Source organism: Sander lucioperca, chromosome 17, assembly GCF_008315115.2.
Source record: "Sander lucioperca isolate FBNREF2018 chromosome 17, SLUC_FBN_1.2, whole genome shotgun sequence".
Classification (NCBI taxonomy): domain Eukaryota; kingdom Metazoa; phylum Chordata; class Actinopteri; order Perciformes; family Percidae; genus Sander; species Sander lucioperca.
The window spans coordinates 11,243,864-11,260,457 of record NC_050189.1 but is presented as its reverse complement, the minus strand read 5'-3'; the positions used below and the strand labels follow the sequence as shown (position 1 = coordinate 11,260,457).

At 41.6% G+C, this 16,594-nt stretch overlaps 1 protein-coding gene across 10 annotated transcripts in view; it reads right to left on the bottom strand.

Moving 5' to 3' along the window:
• Window positions 1-16,594, bottom strand: part of LOC116060419 — a 236,379-nt gene that overhangs the window by 1,537 nt on the left and 218,248 nt on the right. For 3 of the 10 annotated variants that reach the window (XM_031313970.2, XM_031313968.2, XM_031313963.2), the window contains one exon: window positions 12,699-12,740. In XM_031313970.2, coding sequence (XP_031169830.2) covers window positions 12,699-12,740 — 42 coding nt within the window. Of the gene's footprint in view, window positions 1-238; window positions 323-3,570; window positions 3,701-12,547; window positions 12,741-12,897; window positions 13,258-14,274; window positions 14,355-14,550; window positions 14,696-16,594 lie in introns of those variants that run through there. The other 7 variants (XM_035993572.1, XM_035993576.1, XM_035993570.1 and 4 more) reach the window with 6 other exon arrangements.

Here is a 16,594-nt window from a genome sequence, read left to right as displayed (position 1 = left end):
CAGCTGCTGTTTAAAGTCTCATAGAGCAGCTTTTTATGTGGATCAGGTTTCAGGATGATCTGTCTTCAATCAATCAAATGTGTGTTAAACTGTTGTTGTTGAATTGTCTCTTTACTGAGAGAACCGACCACATTATTATCTGTTAACTTCTGGTCTAATCCACCAACCCTCACACACTAAATCTGTACAACAGGATTCATATCATGACAACACCAACATCAACACATTCACACATTACCTTGTGTGTCTTCAGTCAGTTAAGATCCAAACCAGGAGTCCTGAGGACACAGTTATCTAGTGAGATAGTTCCAGTTTGTGTTTGACAGAATTCCAGTTTGTGTTTGATTTCTTCTGTGCATGAAGGCAGCCAGTAAAGAGTCAACGAGAAAATCCAAACACCAACCACACCTTGGAGCTTGTCTATGAAGTGTCAAGCAGCGGAAAAAAGGGCAAATACGTAGGCAGGCCAAAGAGACCGTCTCCTGACGCACCCTGGGTTGGAAGCATAAAAAGTTGCTGGTCCAGTCTGCCCAGCCTGTCTGCATAACACCCAGCCTGCACACACACATGCACTCGCATGTGCACGCACACCCGCATGCACACACACAAGCTCACTTATTACAGGACAGAGAGATAACATATACAGTCTCTTCATACTTCTTCCTCTGTGTTACTTACTACACATGACTGACCAGAGGACTGACAATAAGCAGCTACAGTGATGTATTTCTGAGTTTTTCAACTGTGTTACAGTTTCAGAGGATGTAGGACCCAAGTGCAGAGACGGCAGACACACAAGTGAGCTCAAGGATTTTTAATACATAAATTCCATACCAAACAGAAGGAAAAATTCCAAAACAGGAACAGGCAGAATCCCAAAAACAGGAAAAGTGGCACGCAATCCACTGACAAAGACAAACAAGATACACTGAACAGAAACACAATAATCCGACAGGAGACAAAGACAGCACAGAGACTAAATAAACCAGGTAACTAACCAGAGGACTAACAAGGGAAAGGTGACACAACAGGTGGAACACATCAGGGCAGAACAATCAAACAAGCAGAACAATCAAACAAGCGGGAAAACACAAGACAGGAAGTAAAACCAGACAAGACAGAAAACCAAACTACCAAAATAAAACAGGAAACAGAAACATACACAACCACAAAAGTACCCCCCCAAAGGGACAGATCCCAGACATCCAAAAACAATGGCACAAAAGTCAATCCAGGGAGGGTGAAGGGGGGCCAGAGGAGGGACAAACACAAGTCAACCCCGGAGGGGCGAAGGGAGGAAAACAGTCAATGGGGCTTGGGAACTGAGGACAGTGGGAAGTCGGGAAATGGGGACAGAAGTGCTGCGGCCAGCTAAGCACGGGGTCCAGGACTGCGGACAGCAGTGAAGGAGGAACCCCTCTGGTGGCCGAGCAGGACAGCGAAAACTCTCTGGAGGCCGGCAGCCATGACCGAATCCCCTTTGGCAGCCGAGCAGGATGATGAAGACGGTGCCTCTCTGGAAGCCGAGCACAACAGTGAAACCCCTCTGGAGGCCAAGACAGGACGTCGAGGAATCTCATGAGGCCAGCGGCGAAGGCAAAACCCCTCTGGCGGCCGAACAGGACGTCGAAGACTCTCTGGAGGGCTGACATCGAAGACTCTGGGAGAGCGGTAATCGAAGACTCTGGACGGCGGGTCCACTCAGGCTCTGGTAGGCTGGTCCACTCAGGCTCTGGTAGGCGGGTCCGCTGAGGCTCTGGAAGGCTGGTCATCAGCTGAGCCTCTGGAGAACTGGTCATCAGCCGAGGCTCGCGAGAACTGTTCATCAACTGGGATTCTGGAAGGCTGCAGGTCAGCCGGGTTCTGGAAGGCTGCAGGTCAGCTGGGTTCTGGAAGGCTGCAGGTCAGCTGGGGTTCGGGAAGGCTGCACGTCAGCTGGGGTTCTGGACCGCTGCACGTCGGTTGGGGTTCTGGACCGCTGCACGTCAGCTGGGGTTCTGGACCGCTGCACGTCAGCTGGGGTTCTGGAAAGTTGCACATCAGCGGGGATTCTTGAAGACTGGTCAGTTTTGGAAAACTGGTCAGCTCTGGAACACTGGACAACTGAGGCTCTGTAACACTGGTCAGTTCAGGAACACTGGTCAGCGAGGACTGTGGGCTGAAGAGAGGTTGAAGCAGGGCATGGCGTCGGGAGCCATTTTGTCCCTTTCTCCATCTTCGGCCTCCACGGGTCCCAGGGAATATGGCTAGGCGGGTACCCTTAAAGAATTGCTTGTAGTCAGGGGTGCCTGCTGAACAGGTAGCTGTAGAGCTGACAGACTGGAGGTCATGGGAACAGCTAGTTGATGTAGGCAAAACACAGAACAGTAGCCAGCAATCCATTGACAAAGGCAAACGAGATACACTGAACATAAACACAATAATCCGACAAGAGCCTAAAAGCATCGAGCCTAGAGTGCCAGCTATCACACATTACTACAACGGCTAGAATTCTCCAGCACAGAGACTAAATAAACCAGGTAACGAGGACTAACAAGGGACAGGTGACACAACAGGTGGAACACATCAGGGCGGTGCAGAACAATCAAACAGGCGGGAAAATACAAGACAGGAATATACCAGACAAGACTAAACAGAAAATCAAACTACCAACATAAAACAGGAAACAGAAACATACACAACCACACAACCATAACAAACTGAGGAAGAACAAAGAAGCATGAGTCTACTATAGTATTTATGATCTGAGATGAACTGTGAGATAAAGCAGAGGACGGTGCTTAAAACTGTAGTTTAACCATTTCCAACGGTCTTCAACAGGATGTTATCATTTCAAACTATAACGTTGTCCTCGTTCTCCAATGATTGTTTTAATTAGGCCGTTGTTAATCTGTGACAGTGTAGCCAAATGATGTATGGGCTATATATCTGTGATCATCATAACGTTCATATGAATATAGCCTATATATATTACTGTTTGATGTGATCATCAAACAGTAATATATATAGGATCTATAAAAAAAAAACAAAAAAAACATGCATCCACAAAAAAGGGCACTTTCTATTGAGGAAAAAAAAGGGCAGGTGCTCAAGCCCCTTTTGATGTCTATGTGTGCACGTGCCTGACTATAGCAGCCTATAGCTCTAAATATATAATATATACACTCCCCTATTCTTCTTCTGAAGCAATTTGTGCTGGAAATATCTTTATGTAAAGGTGAACATAGATTACAATACAAATATAAAAAACATAATGGAATATTTAGCAGAAAGGCTCTCAGGCATTCTGTATTACTTTCAACTATTTCTTCTCCTGTAGATCAACTTTTCTAATTATATCTGAGTCAGCACACATCTAGTCTAGGCATGACTTACTCTTCACTCCTCTTCGCGTATTTTGTTGGGGAAGTAACCTCCTAAAATATGTGACAATTAATCACCTCAATGATACATTAATTCATTTTAAAGTAATTAATAAAGCCCTGGACTTTAATAGCTCAGATGTTGTCAGGATTGTGAGGCTCGGACCCCAAAACGCAGAGTAAAGGATTTTATTAAAAAAAGACTTACAAATGAAGGTGTCCTGAGGTAGGCAGCTAGGGAGGCAGTCCAAACCAAGACAAATCAAAAACAAAAACCACAAACCACTAGAAAACCAGAAGACATGAAAGGAATAAACCAGCAGGAATGAGCAACAGAGATTTCTGCTCATGTTCAAAATTTTGTTCACATTCAACTCATCCCATCTGTGTTGAAGTGGTTGTACATCAGCAGTGGAAAACCGAAACTACTGCAGATAAACACAGAACACAAAGGCGACACATCTGCCGCAGCCTGCCCACAGCAGAGCGTCCATTATGATGACCTGAAGAGGAACAGACCAGGGAAGGAGCGCTGCTCATCTCTGTTTTACAGAGAGAGTGGACACTAAGAGACACACAGGTCTGCTTCAGAGTCTGAACTTCAAACTAAATCATTAGTATTGCGCCCCTAAACTTTGTGGACGGATTGGGCTATGAAGACTACTGATATCATAAAATACAGAATCAACTGTGCAAGTGTCAGATATATAACGTTTGTCTTCTGTCTGTTTCACAATAATGTGGATATAAGAAGATGATATTAAAAAGTAATAACAACGACCTTATCAGCATTTGTTGCTGGTCTTCCTCTCTCTGTGGACTCCTGTGTCTTAGTATCAAATTGTAGCCTACTGGCTGTATACCACAGACCCCATATCGACTCTCTCTCTCTCTCTCTCTCTCTCCTAAGTATCCTACATTTCTTCCTTTTTTTGAATATGAGTTTAATGAGCATTATTATATTGTTGCATTACTGATTAGTGATTACAGTACTGACCACTACATGATACCATTTGTGTCCAGTTAAAATATCTCAACACATTTTAAACAGACATCTTGTAAAAGTAGTTCCAACATTTGAACAGACATTGGTGTCAGTTTTTAAATGTTTCAACAACACATTTTTGATGATGAATAGAACAAATGCGGTGAGCCTCAGTTGTATATACTTGAATATATGTTTTATTACAACCCAAATCTGACATCAGAGAAGATCTTGGTACTACATACAAACAAATCTCTTTACATTTCACTCAGCTTTATGGTAACTACATTATTGTATAATCACACCATCAGACAACTTAATATTAAAATAACATGCCTTCATTTCTACCACAACATCGATCCAACTGGAGTTTATTTTATCGGTCCATTAGATGGACAGTTGACATAATTTAAAGTAAGTCAAAGCCTGCCGTGTATTCAAACTAAAAGAGTAATTTACTGTTTTACATGTTCATGTTATTTTAAAGGAGCTGTACTTCCTCTGTGTCTGTCTGTTCTTTGTTTTGATAGCCGGTCTCGCTGTGTGTGCATGTTTTTGCATGTGGCTGTGCAAAAACGTAGGTATTTCACGTAGTGCGGAATGGTCTGTGAGAGCCATATGGAGGCAATCCCAGCCCGCTGTTTTTTCCGAGTATACAGCCATTAATCACATCTTTGTGGTTCCTGTATGTAGAGTATGTGTGCTGTAAGTCAAGCCTCTCCACAGGAAGCATCACACTCAACTAAATCTAAAGAAATCTTATCTGAAACAAAATACTGTGCAGTAACCATCTAATACCAACTATTTTACTATACTTATATACTATATACAGTGTAATATACCAACGCATTCTCATGAACGGGTTAGTGTGATATCGTATGAAAACGTATGCACACCCATTTGTAAGATATCCTATGAAATTAGGCAAGCGCCTGCCTGGTCATGTGACAACCTCTCACAATGAAAGAATTTTGAGGTCTTTACAATTAAATTTAGCTGACAAAAGGTTACTGCGAGCTGGCTTCAGAGCATCATGAGCTGTCAGTCATTTCAGAAGTGTTGCTAGTTGAGTTTAGCCGACAAAAGGGCTCCTTCTCATGTTGCTTAAATTGCCTCCTCAACTCCTCCACTTGCCTCCCTTCCTTGCATCTAAGTCCCTCCCACGAGGAGGCATGGGAGATACGCGAGGAAATCATGGGAGGTGAGAGTAACCAAGGAAATGTGTTTTAGAGGGATGAGACGTCCTTTCCTCTGAAGCGTCACATGAATTCATCAGCTGCATAGGCGGAGTTAGCAACTCCTTCAGCTGCACGGTGTCAGCGTGTTCGTTCGTTGAGAAGAAGGTAAAAAGTCACTCCAATTTCAGATAAAAAGTCTACAACTTCTCTCCTTCTGTTCAAGATTTATTTCCAAGCAATAAGGCAGAAAAAGGGTACAGGAATACACAGCTGTGGGTAACAGTTTACTTCGCTCTTAAAGCTCCGCAAACTGAGCCCCGAATCCTTTGTCTAAACAGTTTAAATACTATTCTACTCCGGCGCGTTCTTCTCTTATTGGTTCCGGCAGGTGTCAGGTCTGTTTTGTGCGTCCAATGGCTTGGGAATGGGATGGTCTGGCTAGTCCACACAACATTCCTGGATGGGAGAAAAACGTGCTCTGGTTTATTGGCATTTCTTTAAACCAACCACAATCGTCTTGGGCGGCGCTAAGCTCCAGATGGAGCCGCTGCAAAATAGCCTCTGGAAGGAACTTGTGTACGTTCAAAAGTAGTTTTAGTCGTGCAACAGAAAACTCAGATTGGACAGATAGTCTAGCTAGCTGTCTGGATTTACCCTGCAGAGATCTGAGGAGCAGTTAACCCTAGTCCTCAGAAATCCACCGGAGGTTAGAATCACAACACAAAGGAAGCAGAAGGTAATGGACATCCGATTGAAAAAAAGGACATACAATGGATATTTCGGCGGCAACGGAGCAATCCCGGAAGTGGAAGGTCCACCCATCCACCACAACCTCCAAATACGTATTACAGTGCATTACTTTTAGTAGATATATGTACGAATGGTTCATAAGAACAGCCTGAATAAACATGCATGTACAGCATTTGAATAATATCAATTTACTAAAAGAGGTAAATTATGCTGTATTTGCTGTGCATATTTATTTGCTATATATATATACACAACACGGTCTCACAGCAGTTTGTGTAATTGTCACGTTATTTTTAATCTATTGATTCGTGTACAACAACACGTTTATCTTGTTTTTTTTTGTGGTGGCCAGCACGAAATGGGAACCATCTATTCAGAGCTTGGGTTTCGGAAAAAAACAACGGGTAAAGGATGCCTCACACGCCGGGAGACAGCTGCGGGGGACGGGCGACAATAACGGGATGCTTGTGATTAGGAAAACAACTGGGAAAAAAAAAACGCCACACGCAGGACACGATCCCCGGTCTCCCGGGTGAAAGTCCTATATTGTTTGACCCATTCAACCTCCCTATGTGGATTTTCGGCTTTTCATACTACTCCCTACCGTATTCGTTCTGTGATCACGAAATATGCTTCCTATTGAAATACATTACTTCACATTTTCGTGCTGGCCACCACGAAAAAAACGAGAAAAACGTCCCCGTGAACACAAATCAATAGATTAAACGACGTGACCATTGATGGCCTGGGTTGATATATATATATATATATATATATATATATATATATATATATATATGTCCCGTTAAAGCCTGGTCCTAGGTTACTGATGTTTCTTGTATTCTCTCTTGCCTCTCTGAGATAAAAGCCTGGATGTCCATTAACCTTCTGCAGATTTCATTTAAATCTAATCCTGATCCTCATTCGGTGTTGTGTGTACAACACGCTAATGTTCCTGCTCTGTGTAGAAACAGCAGAGGTAACACCAGACTACTGGGGAGATTAAACCAGATTTCAGTTATTGACATCACACAGTCAACACGTGACACACCAAGAACAGCCAAAACTATACTTGCAAAGCATCTCAACAACAGCACTACCAGTATGGCCATGATGGTGTAGAAAGCCCTCTGCTTTGATTGGTCAACTCTTCCCCTGTCCCCGCCCTGTTCCCCTGGCCCTGGACGAATCAGAATGCAGAGAACAGAAAGACTGCAGAAGGAAATGACGAACACGGAGACAATCAAGAGGCTGAAATCCACAATCATTGACACATCATGTAAACTCATCAGACCTGTTGTTCCAGAAGAAAGCAGCCAAACACAGCCTATGCTGATATTTCTGATTCTGATCCCTCTCTCTCCTCTCAGACTCAGGTAGGTGACGGGATGAACGACAGCCAGGTAGCGCTCCACACAGGTCAGCATGTTAAAGAAAATCTCTCCGTACCAATTGAAGCTCCAAATACGGTACCCCACAATAAATACATCATCATGATCCTCGTAGATACCACAGCAGCAGAGGGTGTACCCAAAGACAGCCATCAGCTCCATGGCGACCATGTGGTAGGTGAAGCTGTCTGAATGACTCGTCGTTGCTGCTGCGGAGGTGGAGCGATGTCGCCGCCATCGTTGGAGACCCAGGTAGAGGACGAGGATGCAGAGAGGGAGGAGGAGGAGGATGTTAGTGATGTAGAATGCAGTAAAGATGAAGGAGTTTGGTTTGATGAAGAAGCAATCCATGTCAAAAGGAAGGTGAGGCTGAAGAAGGGAGTCACTGGAGGAGGAAGAGTTTGCTGCCATATCTGTTAGAGTAAAAGACAATCAAATGGAGAAAAATACACACAAAAACATCAGTATACTCACAAAATATTTTAGGTATACCGATAATGATGTTGTAAAATCAGTGGAGTGCTCCTTTAAAGTTTATGTGGTTAGTCTTTAGCTAAACCACTAAGTTTATAAAATACAGTCAATCAACTGTAAGTGCTGAAGTACTATCAGTAAGATAAGCAGGGCACATTAGCACCGCCAAATGGTTAGATTTGGGTTTGTTAAACAAAAGTTGTAATGTACTACCTGGGAGTGCAAAAAAGTAATAAAAATAAAAATAAAAGAAGTTACAGTTTTTATGTCTGTGTCTTATTTGATTGCATGTGTTTATTCAAAAAGGAGCTTTGCACACATTAATCAGAGCTGAATATTTGATAACTGCAGTGTTTTACATTCTATGTAGTCTTGATTTGGGTATTTACAGTGCTCATTTACATTTAAAATAGTTGGTAGTCTGGTTCTTCAAGTTAATTGTAGCAAAACAAATTTCCCACAAAATAGTGGCTAGTAAAAATGCTGAGTGGCTAGTAGCTTCGTATAACCACTAGCCACAGGGGCTGGTGAGCAAAAAAAGTAAATGTCAAGCCTTAAAGATAAGTTATGTCTTCTGTTCGTTTCAGTTGTTGACAATAACGTGTATATAAAAACATAATGATTTTAAAAAATTAATAAGAACACCAACCTTCAGTATTAGTTGCTGGTCTTCCTCCCTCTGTCGACTCCTGCGTCTGAGTATCTCCTTCAAATGTACCGACTGTATATCACAGCCCCACTTCACCTCTATGTCCTTGACCTAATACATAACTAATCATCACACCTGCGTGTCTAACCCCAACACTTACGCTAACTCTAATCTAGGAAATGACAAAATGTCCACACTTTCCAAAAAGGTCCTCACTTACAAAGACAAAAGTATAAGATCACACTCAGATTTACAGACCAGGCAGGTGTGCTGGGCTGGGTGACACATTGATTTGAATAAGCACCAGTTTTAGTTACAGGTCATTTGATTCCTGTCAAGCTGATGATAAAGAACGTTTTGTTAGTTCTGTTGGAAATCTGTCAATACAACTACTGATATGAATACCTACAACTAAGCGTGTATTCAAAAAGAAGTCTAAATGTATAAAATTGATTAACTTATGCAAGACACTGAAGGCCAGATTTACTAATGTGCTTAACATACCACATTTTACATGTCGTCCTCCTCACACATACCTGCACAATCCTCTGGTCTGGACATATATAATGAAAACTCAATGGATGTTTATACATGCACAGAAACACATACAAATACCAAATGTCTATACGCTGATGATATTCAATTATACTATTTAATTATCTTAATTAAGCCTTCAATGTACTGTACATACTCTTTAGGCAGTTATTAGTCTATATCTTCCGGGATTGCTCCGTTGTGGACAGAAATTCTGCCGGATTTCACTCTTTTCGACCGGATATCCGTTGCCTTGGGCTTTCTTCGTGTTGTAATTCTAAACTCCTGTGGATTCATGACGACTATGGTTAACTGCCCCTTCAGATCTCTGCAGGGTAAATCCAGACAGCTAGCTAGACTATCTGTCCAATCTGAGTTTTCTGTTGCACGACTAAAACAACTTTTGAACATACACATGTTCCACCAAAACAAGTCCTTTCCCGAGGCTATTTTGCAGCGGCACCGCTGTCTTTCCCAGTGCTTAGCAACGCCCAAGACGATTGTGATTGGTTCAAAGAAATGCCAATAAACAATGCAATGCGATGCAATGCGAGACTAGGCAGTTATTAAAAAAGGCAGATCATTTGTGTGTATACAGATATACAAACACAACCTCGATTAAACGATTACCTTAACCGCAACTGCAACACATAGGGTGCTTCTCATGTCGCTTATTTGATAGCTCCTCGACGATTTCTGAATACCTCGCTGCTTACGCAGTCAAGTAAGCCCTGACTGCAGTAGATCGAGGAGTGGCTCAATGTGAGTGGAGCTAAACGTTTGACTCCGCACACTTGCCCAATAGCAACCGTAAGAGGAAGAATGTGTGTCTGAGGGAAAAACACAGGACTTTCACCCCAGAGACCGGAGTTCGTTTCCCGCGTGTGACGTTTGCTTTACCCGTTGTTGTTTTCCTTAACCCAACCGTCCATTGTTGTCTCGCGCCCCCCAGAGACCAGGGCTTGTTTCCCGCGAGTCACGTTTTTGTTTTCCCCGTTCTTCCTTTCCTTTTTTATAATTCAAATATCATTATTTATTATAATCTATATATATCTATATATAATATATATTATAGACGTTTGAGAATGTGCTGCCTGATCTCTGCCACCAGATGGCGCCCGCATTTAGCCCAACCTCGATCTGCGTACTGCAGTCAGGTGCAATTGCCGCAGTTTCAACACAACAATGAAACTAAAGCACCCCCTTGTGGACTGAATAAAACAATTTCTGCTTACAACCTAAGAAACATCACATCTGGAAATACTATAACATCATAATGTCACATGTTATAAATCATAAACATTACAGTACCTACAGGCTGCATCTCATAAACCTTAAATTGCATCCTCCACTTGCCTCTCTTCCTCGTGTCTTAGTCCCTTAGGGACAGAACAACTTCCGGTTCAGATGAGGACCGAGGAGCTATCAAATAAGGGTTATGGGATGCAGCAAGAGTGTCATTATTAATAATGTAAACAGCATATTTATTAACGGCCACGGCGGGCGTAGAAGTAGCGTTTTATCTTACCGTGACGCTGTCATCCTACATCAAGGTGTAGGCGCCATGGTTTGGAGTTGATAATGGAGATGATTTAATCCAATCAATCTGTCTGCTCAGTGACAGTAGCCTAAATTGTTCATTGATGACTTTTGGTTTTACTCCCAGGAAACAGTCTCTCAACCATTCACATGTTGGTTGAACATCCATAGAACAGAACACGAGGCATTTCCCTGCTGCTTTAGCTTCATTTAAGAGGACCAAATCCTGTAAGCTTTGTATCAGTAGAAACAAGGTAGTATTTTTAATGACCGTGCCTCCCTCCCTAATGTCCCCCTGAGACAAGAGATTTCTGTACTGCGGGTCTGAAAAAATCTTCTGATGACGGAAAACAAAGATTTTTGCGTCATCAGAAGATTTTTTGCCCAGAGGCAATGGACTACAGCCAGTAGTAGGAGCTACTTCCGCATGTTTTCAACCTGCCCATCGTCTTTATCCGAAGGTTACCGAAGCAAACCGAGTGTCAGCCATCTTGAAGCTTCGCTAAACAGGCTCTCTTTTCAGCAGCAAACTTTGACAACAATTACGTGCATTCAAACTACTGCACATGTGTACCACCGGCATACATTGGTACAGATCGGAGAATATGCAGGAAACTTTATTACAGACGGAATACTCAACACACTATGCGTGTGAGCTTCGCCTGCTACGGAGACCAGCACCTCAGCGTGCGGTGTCGCCCGATGCCGCTAGCCTGTAAGGGGACATCCTCAGAGGTGAAACGCAAAGAAGGGCTGGAGTATGACCTAGCTAGGTGGAAAGCTAACGCTAGTCGGCCACCTGTTCCATCAATCCTGCTTGCTTGTCATTAGACAACAAACTGGACTACATCCAACTTCAAAGAAACTCCCAACGCGAGTTCAGCTACCAGGCCTGCTGCTCTGTCGCCAGCTAAGACTAGTGGAGGTGGGCTTTGTTAACATGGACTGGTGCAGAAATGGGGTGCTTGTATCCAACTAACTGCTAACTGCTGGTGGAGTTTGTGACTGTTAAATGCCGACCACTCTACATTCCACGCAAATTTACGGCTGTGTTTATACTCGGTGTTTACAGCCGAGTTAGTTGTATGCGTTAGCTGAACTTTAAGGAGCCTATAATGTGTGCGCACTAAATGTAGCCTGTTTCGTATGTCGTTTTTATATAATGTCGTTTTTATATATTTTAAATGTGTAACAACACTTGAGTTGAGTTGACTGCCTCACTGTCTGTCTGACTGTAAACGGTAGGTGTGGCTTGGGAGTGGACTCTAAAGCAGTGAAGCAAGTGCATTCTGGAATTTGGTGTCTTTCATCCACATGAGCCAAAAACAAATTTTCGGGCTTTTCTCGGCTTAGAAGGCACCAATTAAAAAAAAAAAAAAAAAAAAAATCACATTTCTACTACATAAGTGACCCAATTTAAAGATATATTCATCTTTCCAACGGTGAAATATCCCTTTAATTTCACCACAAAACCGGACAACGACCGCAGCACACACAATAGTATCAAATGTTCAATCCCGCCCATATGTGTGTGTGTATATATATATATATATATATATATATATATATATATATATATATATATATATATCAGGCAAGACACAAGTTAGACAGTGTGGGGGAGTTTCTTTGCTATAAACATGAACTCTAACAGTTTTGTCTCATTAAAGTTGTTAACTGTATCCACTGATTCACCTGCTGAACTTCTTTTTTAATCTTATGTAACAACTAGAAACAAAATCCACCAGGGGAGATACAGACAGAGTACAGACATTACAAGTATGATTATTAAATAGCAGAATAGGAACATATCCCAACTCTCTGGCTGTGGTGGACTTGTTGTGTTTGGTGTCTCAGGTTCAGGCCGATCCCTCGCTGCTGTAAAGAGACCAAACACATCTGTTTCATTCATGTGAAGGAAAACATTTTCCTATAAGACAAAGAAGTGTAAGGATCGTGAAAGTTCAAAGTTTTCCTGTTATATATCTATAAAGCTGCTGAATTGAAATGGAAAGAAAGTTCTGCATCAACTTACCAGTGACATGGAGCCAACATTTACCAGAGCTACTTTCATTACTTGTGTGCACTTTACACTCATACTGGCCCGAGTCTTCAGTCCTGAGTCTGGACACATGAAGTCTGAGTCGTCCTTCTCTGAGGACGTCTTTGTCCCACTGGACTCGTCCTGCAAACTGTTCATGCTGAAACTCTGGAGCCTCAACTCCTTCATGGAGATAAAACAGGACTGAGGGCCTGAGATTATTTAACAGTACACAGTAGATATAAAGAGAGTTGGAGGAACTGTGAGGGTTGGTTGTGAAGGTCCACTCCAGTGTGATGTCGTGGTTCTCCTCTGCCTGATAGGAGGTCTGGGTCACATTCACTACAAATGTTCCTGTTGAGGAGACAGAGAGACGCACGGGCGTCAGTTTGGTTTGAAATGTGCTGGGGACAGAGATGCATTCGGATGTGCATTTTCAGAAGTGCTGGGTACAATGATGCATTCATTTTTTTTTCTCTTTCGTGCAGGTCATGTTTTGAAAGACGCTGTCCTGTAGCTTACTAATGTAAATGAATAAAAATGTATACAAAAATGTGATGATGTCCGACACATTTTATGAAGAAGAAAGCCTTAAGTTTTCAAAAAGCATTAGACATACTGTATGACCCACTATGTTCTGCTTCATGTATCCATGTACCATATGTGACATGATGTGACATCAGACTCAGAGATTGGAGATACGAAAGGAAAATAGGCCTGGCCTACCATAGGCTACGTGTTGAAGTTCAGTGGGCAAATGTGTGGCTATGCCTTTTGCTAATATTTTGATTTAATTCCCAGTACAATTGACCATATCTACACACAACACGTGTGCGGCACGTCAGCTGAGCTGCACCTGCATCAGTGACATGATGACATCACTCAATCATGTGCGATTCCCACACGGGGGATTCCAATCAAAGCAACAAGTTCCATTTGGGAAACACGTGCCAACCACCCCTCCCCCAACCTAGACCGTATCCCAATGTTACAGTTGTTGCAGTGTTGTGAACAGAGAAGAGTGTAGCCAGCGCAGCAGCAGAACGGCTGTGTCTGTGCTGCCCTGTGGGGAAAGAGATTTTTGTGGATTTGTTGGCATCTGTCGCTCAAGAATTATATGTGTTATGAACTTCATTTTTTTTAACTACATTAAGCTTGATGTTTTCAAAAAAAGTGGTGGGGACAAAATGACTCATGACGAAATCTGATAGGTACGCGTACCCACCATCTCCACCGAAATCGACGCCTATGAGGAAAAGTGAGGAGCAGACACTCTGACAACTTTAAACTCCATCTCCACAGGTTTCTGTGGACACTTTAGTGATTCTTTGTTTAGTGTTAGTGGATAATAAAGTGAAGCTGTAAACTAACCAGAGACACAGGAGGTCAGGATGATGAGCAGCAGGATGCTGCAGATCATCTTCTCCCTGTGAGAGGAGACAGAGGTGAAGAGTCACAAACACATGAGATCAGAGTTCACTTTTTACAGGACAGAGAGAGAACATATACCGTCTGTTTATACTCAGTTGTTACAACAGCTGACTGTTCTGTTGTTTCATTGATGAGAGAAAACTGCATTTAAAAGATTTCACCATAACGCTGCAACATCACAAAATGTGAAAAAGTTTAAAAATAACAACATCCTACCTGTTCATGTGTGTTTGTAGATGTTTACCAGGTGTAGAACCACAAACTCCTCCACAAGTGCATTAACGAGGACGAGCAAGTTAGGACGAAGATTTCTGGAAACTTTCTGCTGAACAAGTTAACCAACATACTGACACAGACTGAGCTGGGAAATTAAACACAGTTGTTTATATGTATGTCTTTATTAGGCAACAAAGTTATAACATTGAAAATAATATGTATTTATAAGAAGTCTAATGTCCTGGGCCCAGCTGTTCAGAAAAGTTGAATCTAGAAATCCCATGTTTTGCCATCCAGGAACAGGTAATACATGTTACTTTTTGTGCCAGTTTTTCAAAGAAAATTGGATTAAATCACACTTATATTACCAAATCGAGATTAACAGGGTTCTACAGTAGCCCACATATCACAACGTAAACTATGAACTATGTAAAGAACCAGAGGTAGAATAGCCAGCATGGGGTCACCTTAAGTGTTTTTATTTAAAGGGATAGAAAACATCTCCTTCCATTTTCTATTTCTTTTCTTCTTTTAAACAGTCTGACCCACAACAAACTAATGGTAACATTTACAAATACAGGTGTGGCTTTTACAGTATGTGGGACATGTGTTTTCCTTTGTCTCAGAGGTCACATGCTCTGAGATCTTTGTTTAAAAGATAGTGGTTAACCACACTGCTCGGTAGGGCTGCACGATTTGAGGTCAAATTACGATTATTTTGACTAATGTTGCGATTCACGATATTGGAGGGAATGATCAATTTTTTGGATCATCATTCTCATTTTCACTGAAACACAAATAAAAATGTACTATAGTCATAGTGTGATTTTTGCAAGAATCTGTACCAAACAAAGATGTTTTCCTTTAGTCTGTAGGATGGGATTTGTAGGCCGGGACGTCTCTGCAGCCCCACAATACTTCATTCAGAATCTTAGACACATATTCTGCCTTTAACAAATATTGTGCCCCTTCCATTTTCAATTTATTTTCTTCTTTTAAACAGTCTGACCCAAAAACAAACTAATGGAAACAAACAAATGTACATTATTCACAAATACAGTGTCATATATTTAGCACATCTGTTTCAAATCATAACAGACCAAATGTCCAATAGTAACCACCGGGAGTGTCCAACATAATACTGGCCTGTATTGTCTCCACAACATCTCCACCTCTGGCTCTCTGTCAGACTGACTGGCCGTGCAACACGGGATGTAATAGTTAGAAACTACTTTAGATGGTTCATCTCTGATGGTTGGGTCATTGTTAATAACTAATATACAATGATCAATGACATATTATTTTGTTTGATATTGCAAACAGCTGTTTGGGGGATTATTTTATGGGGACAAACTCATATATTTATATAATATATATTTTAATTATGTTTGTTATTGGAGCTTTAAAGACTTAAAGGGAAACAAGTCATCCTGTTGTATGAACTTGACACTAAATAAAATGGAACTGATCATCCAAACTAAAATCGAGAAAAAGTCTAAAACAAAGTTTAAAACAACATTTTGTCCTGTCATTTATCAACTGAAGATCACAATATGTCTGAAGATCAAATCCTGGAGGAACTTTTAGAATAATACTTTAGTAAAGAACCAAATATAAAAATTGGGCCAATTTGTTTGAATCATTTTCTAATCTGAGAGTAAATTAACATGTTTGTCTAAATATCAGTAAATGTCCCACAGTTGATGTACACAATAAAAACAAACTGTGAATCATGAAATATGTTTTATACTTACTTGTTTTGAAGAAGAGCGAGCAGCGAGATGTTTTGGGTCTCCTGAGTTATGAAACATACAGACGGACTGCTTCTCTACTCTGAAATATTTGACTCAGAATATGAAGTCCTACCTGTTCTGCAGCTCAGCTCAGGACATTAAGGAGGAGCTGTTTTAATTATCTTTGTTCAAAGTGAAAGTAAACAGTGGCCATTAAGGCATGCATAACATGTTTCAATGAACCTTAAGTCCATAGCAATACAAACTGTCCAAACATAAACTGTACTGTGTGTTAGCTCTGCCTTCATGTT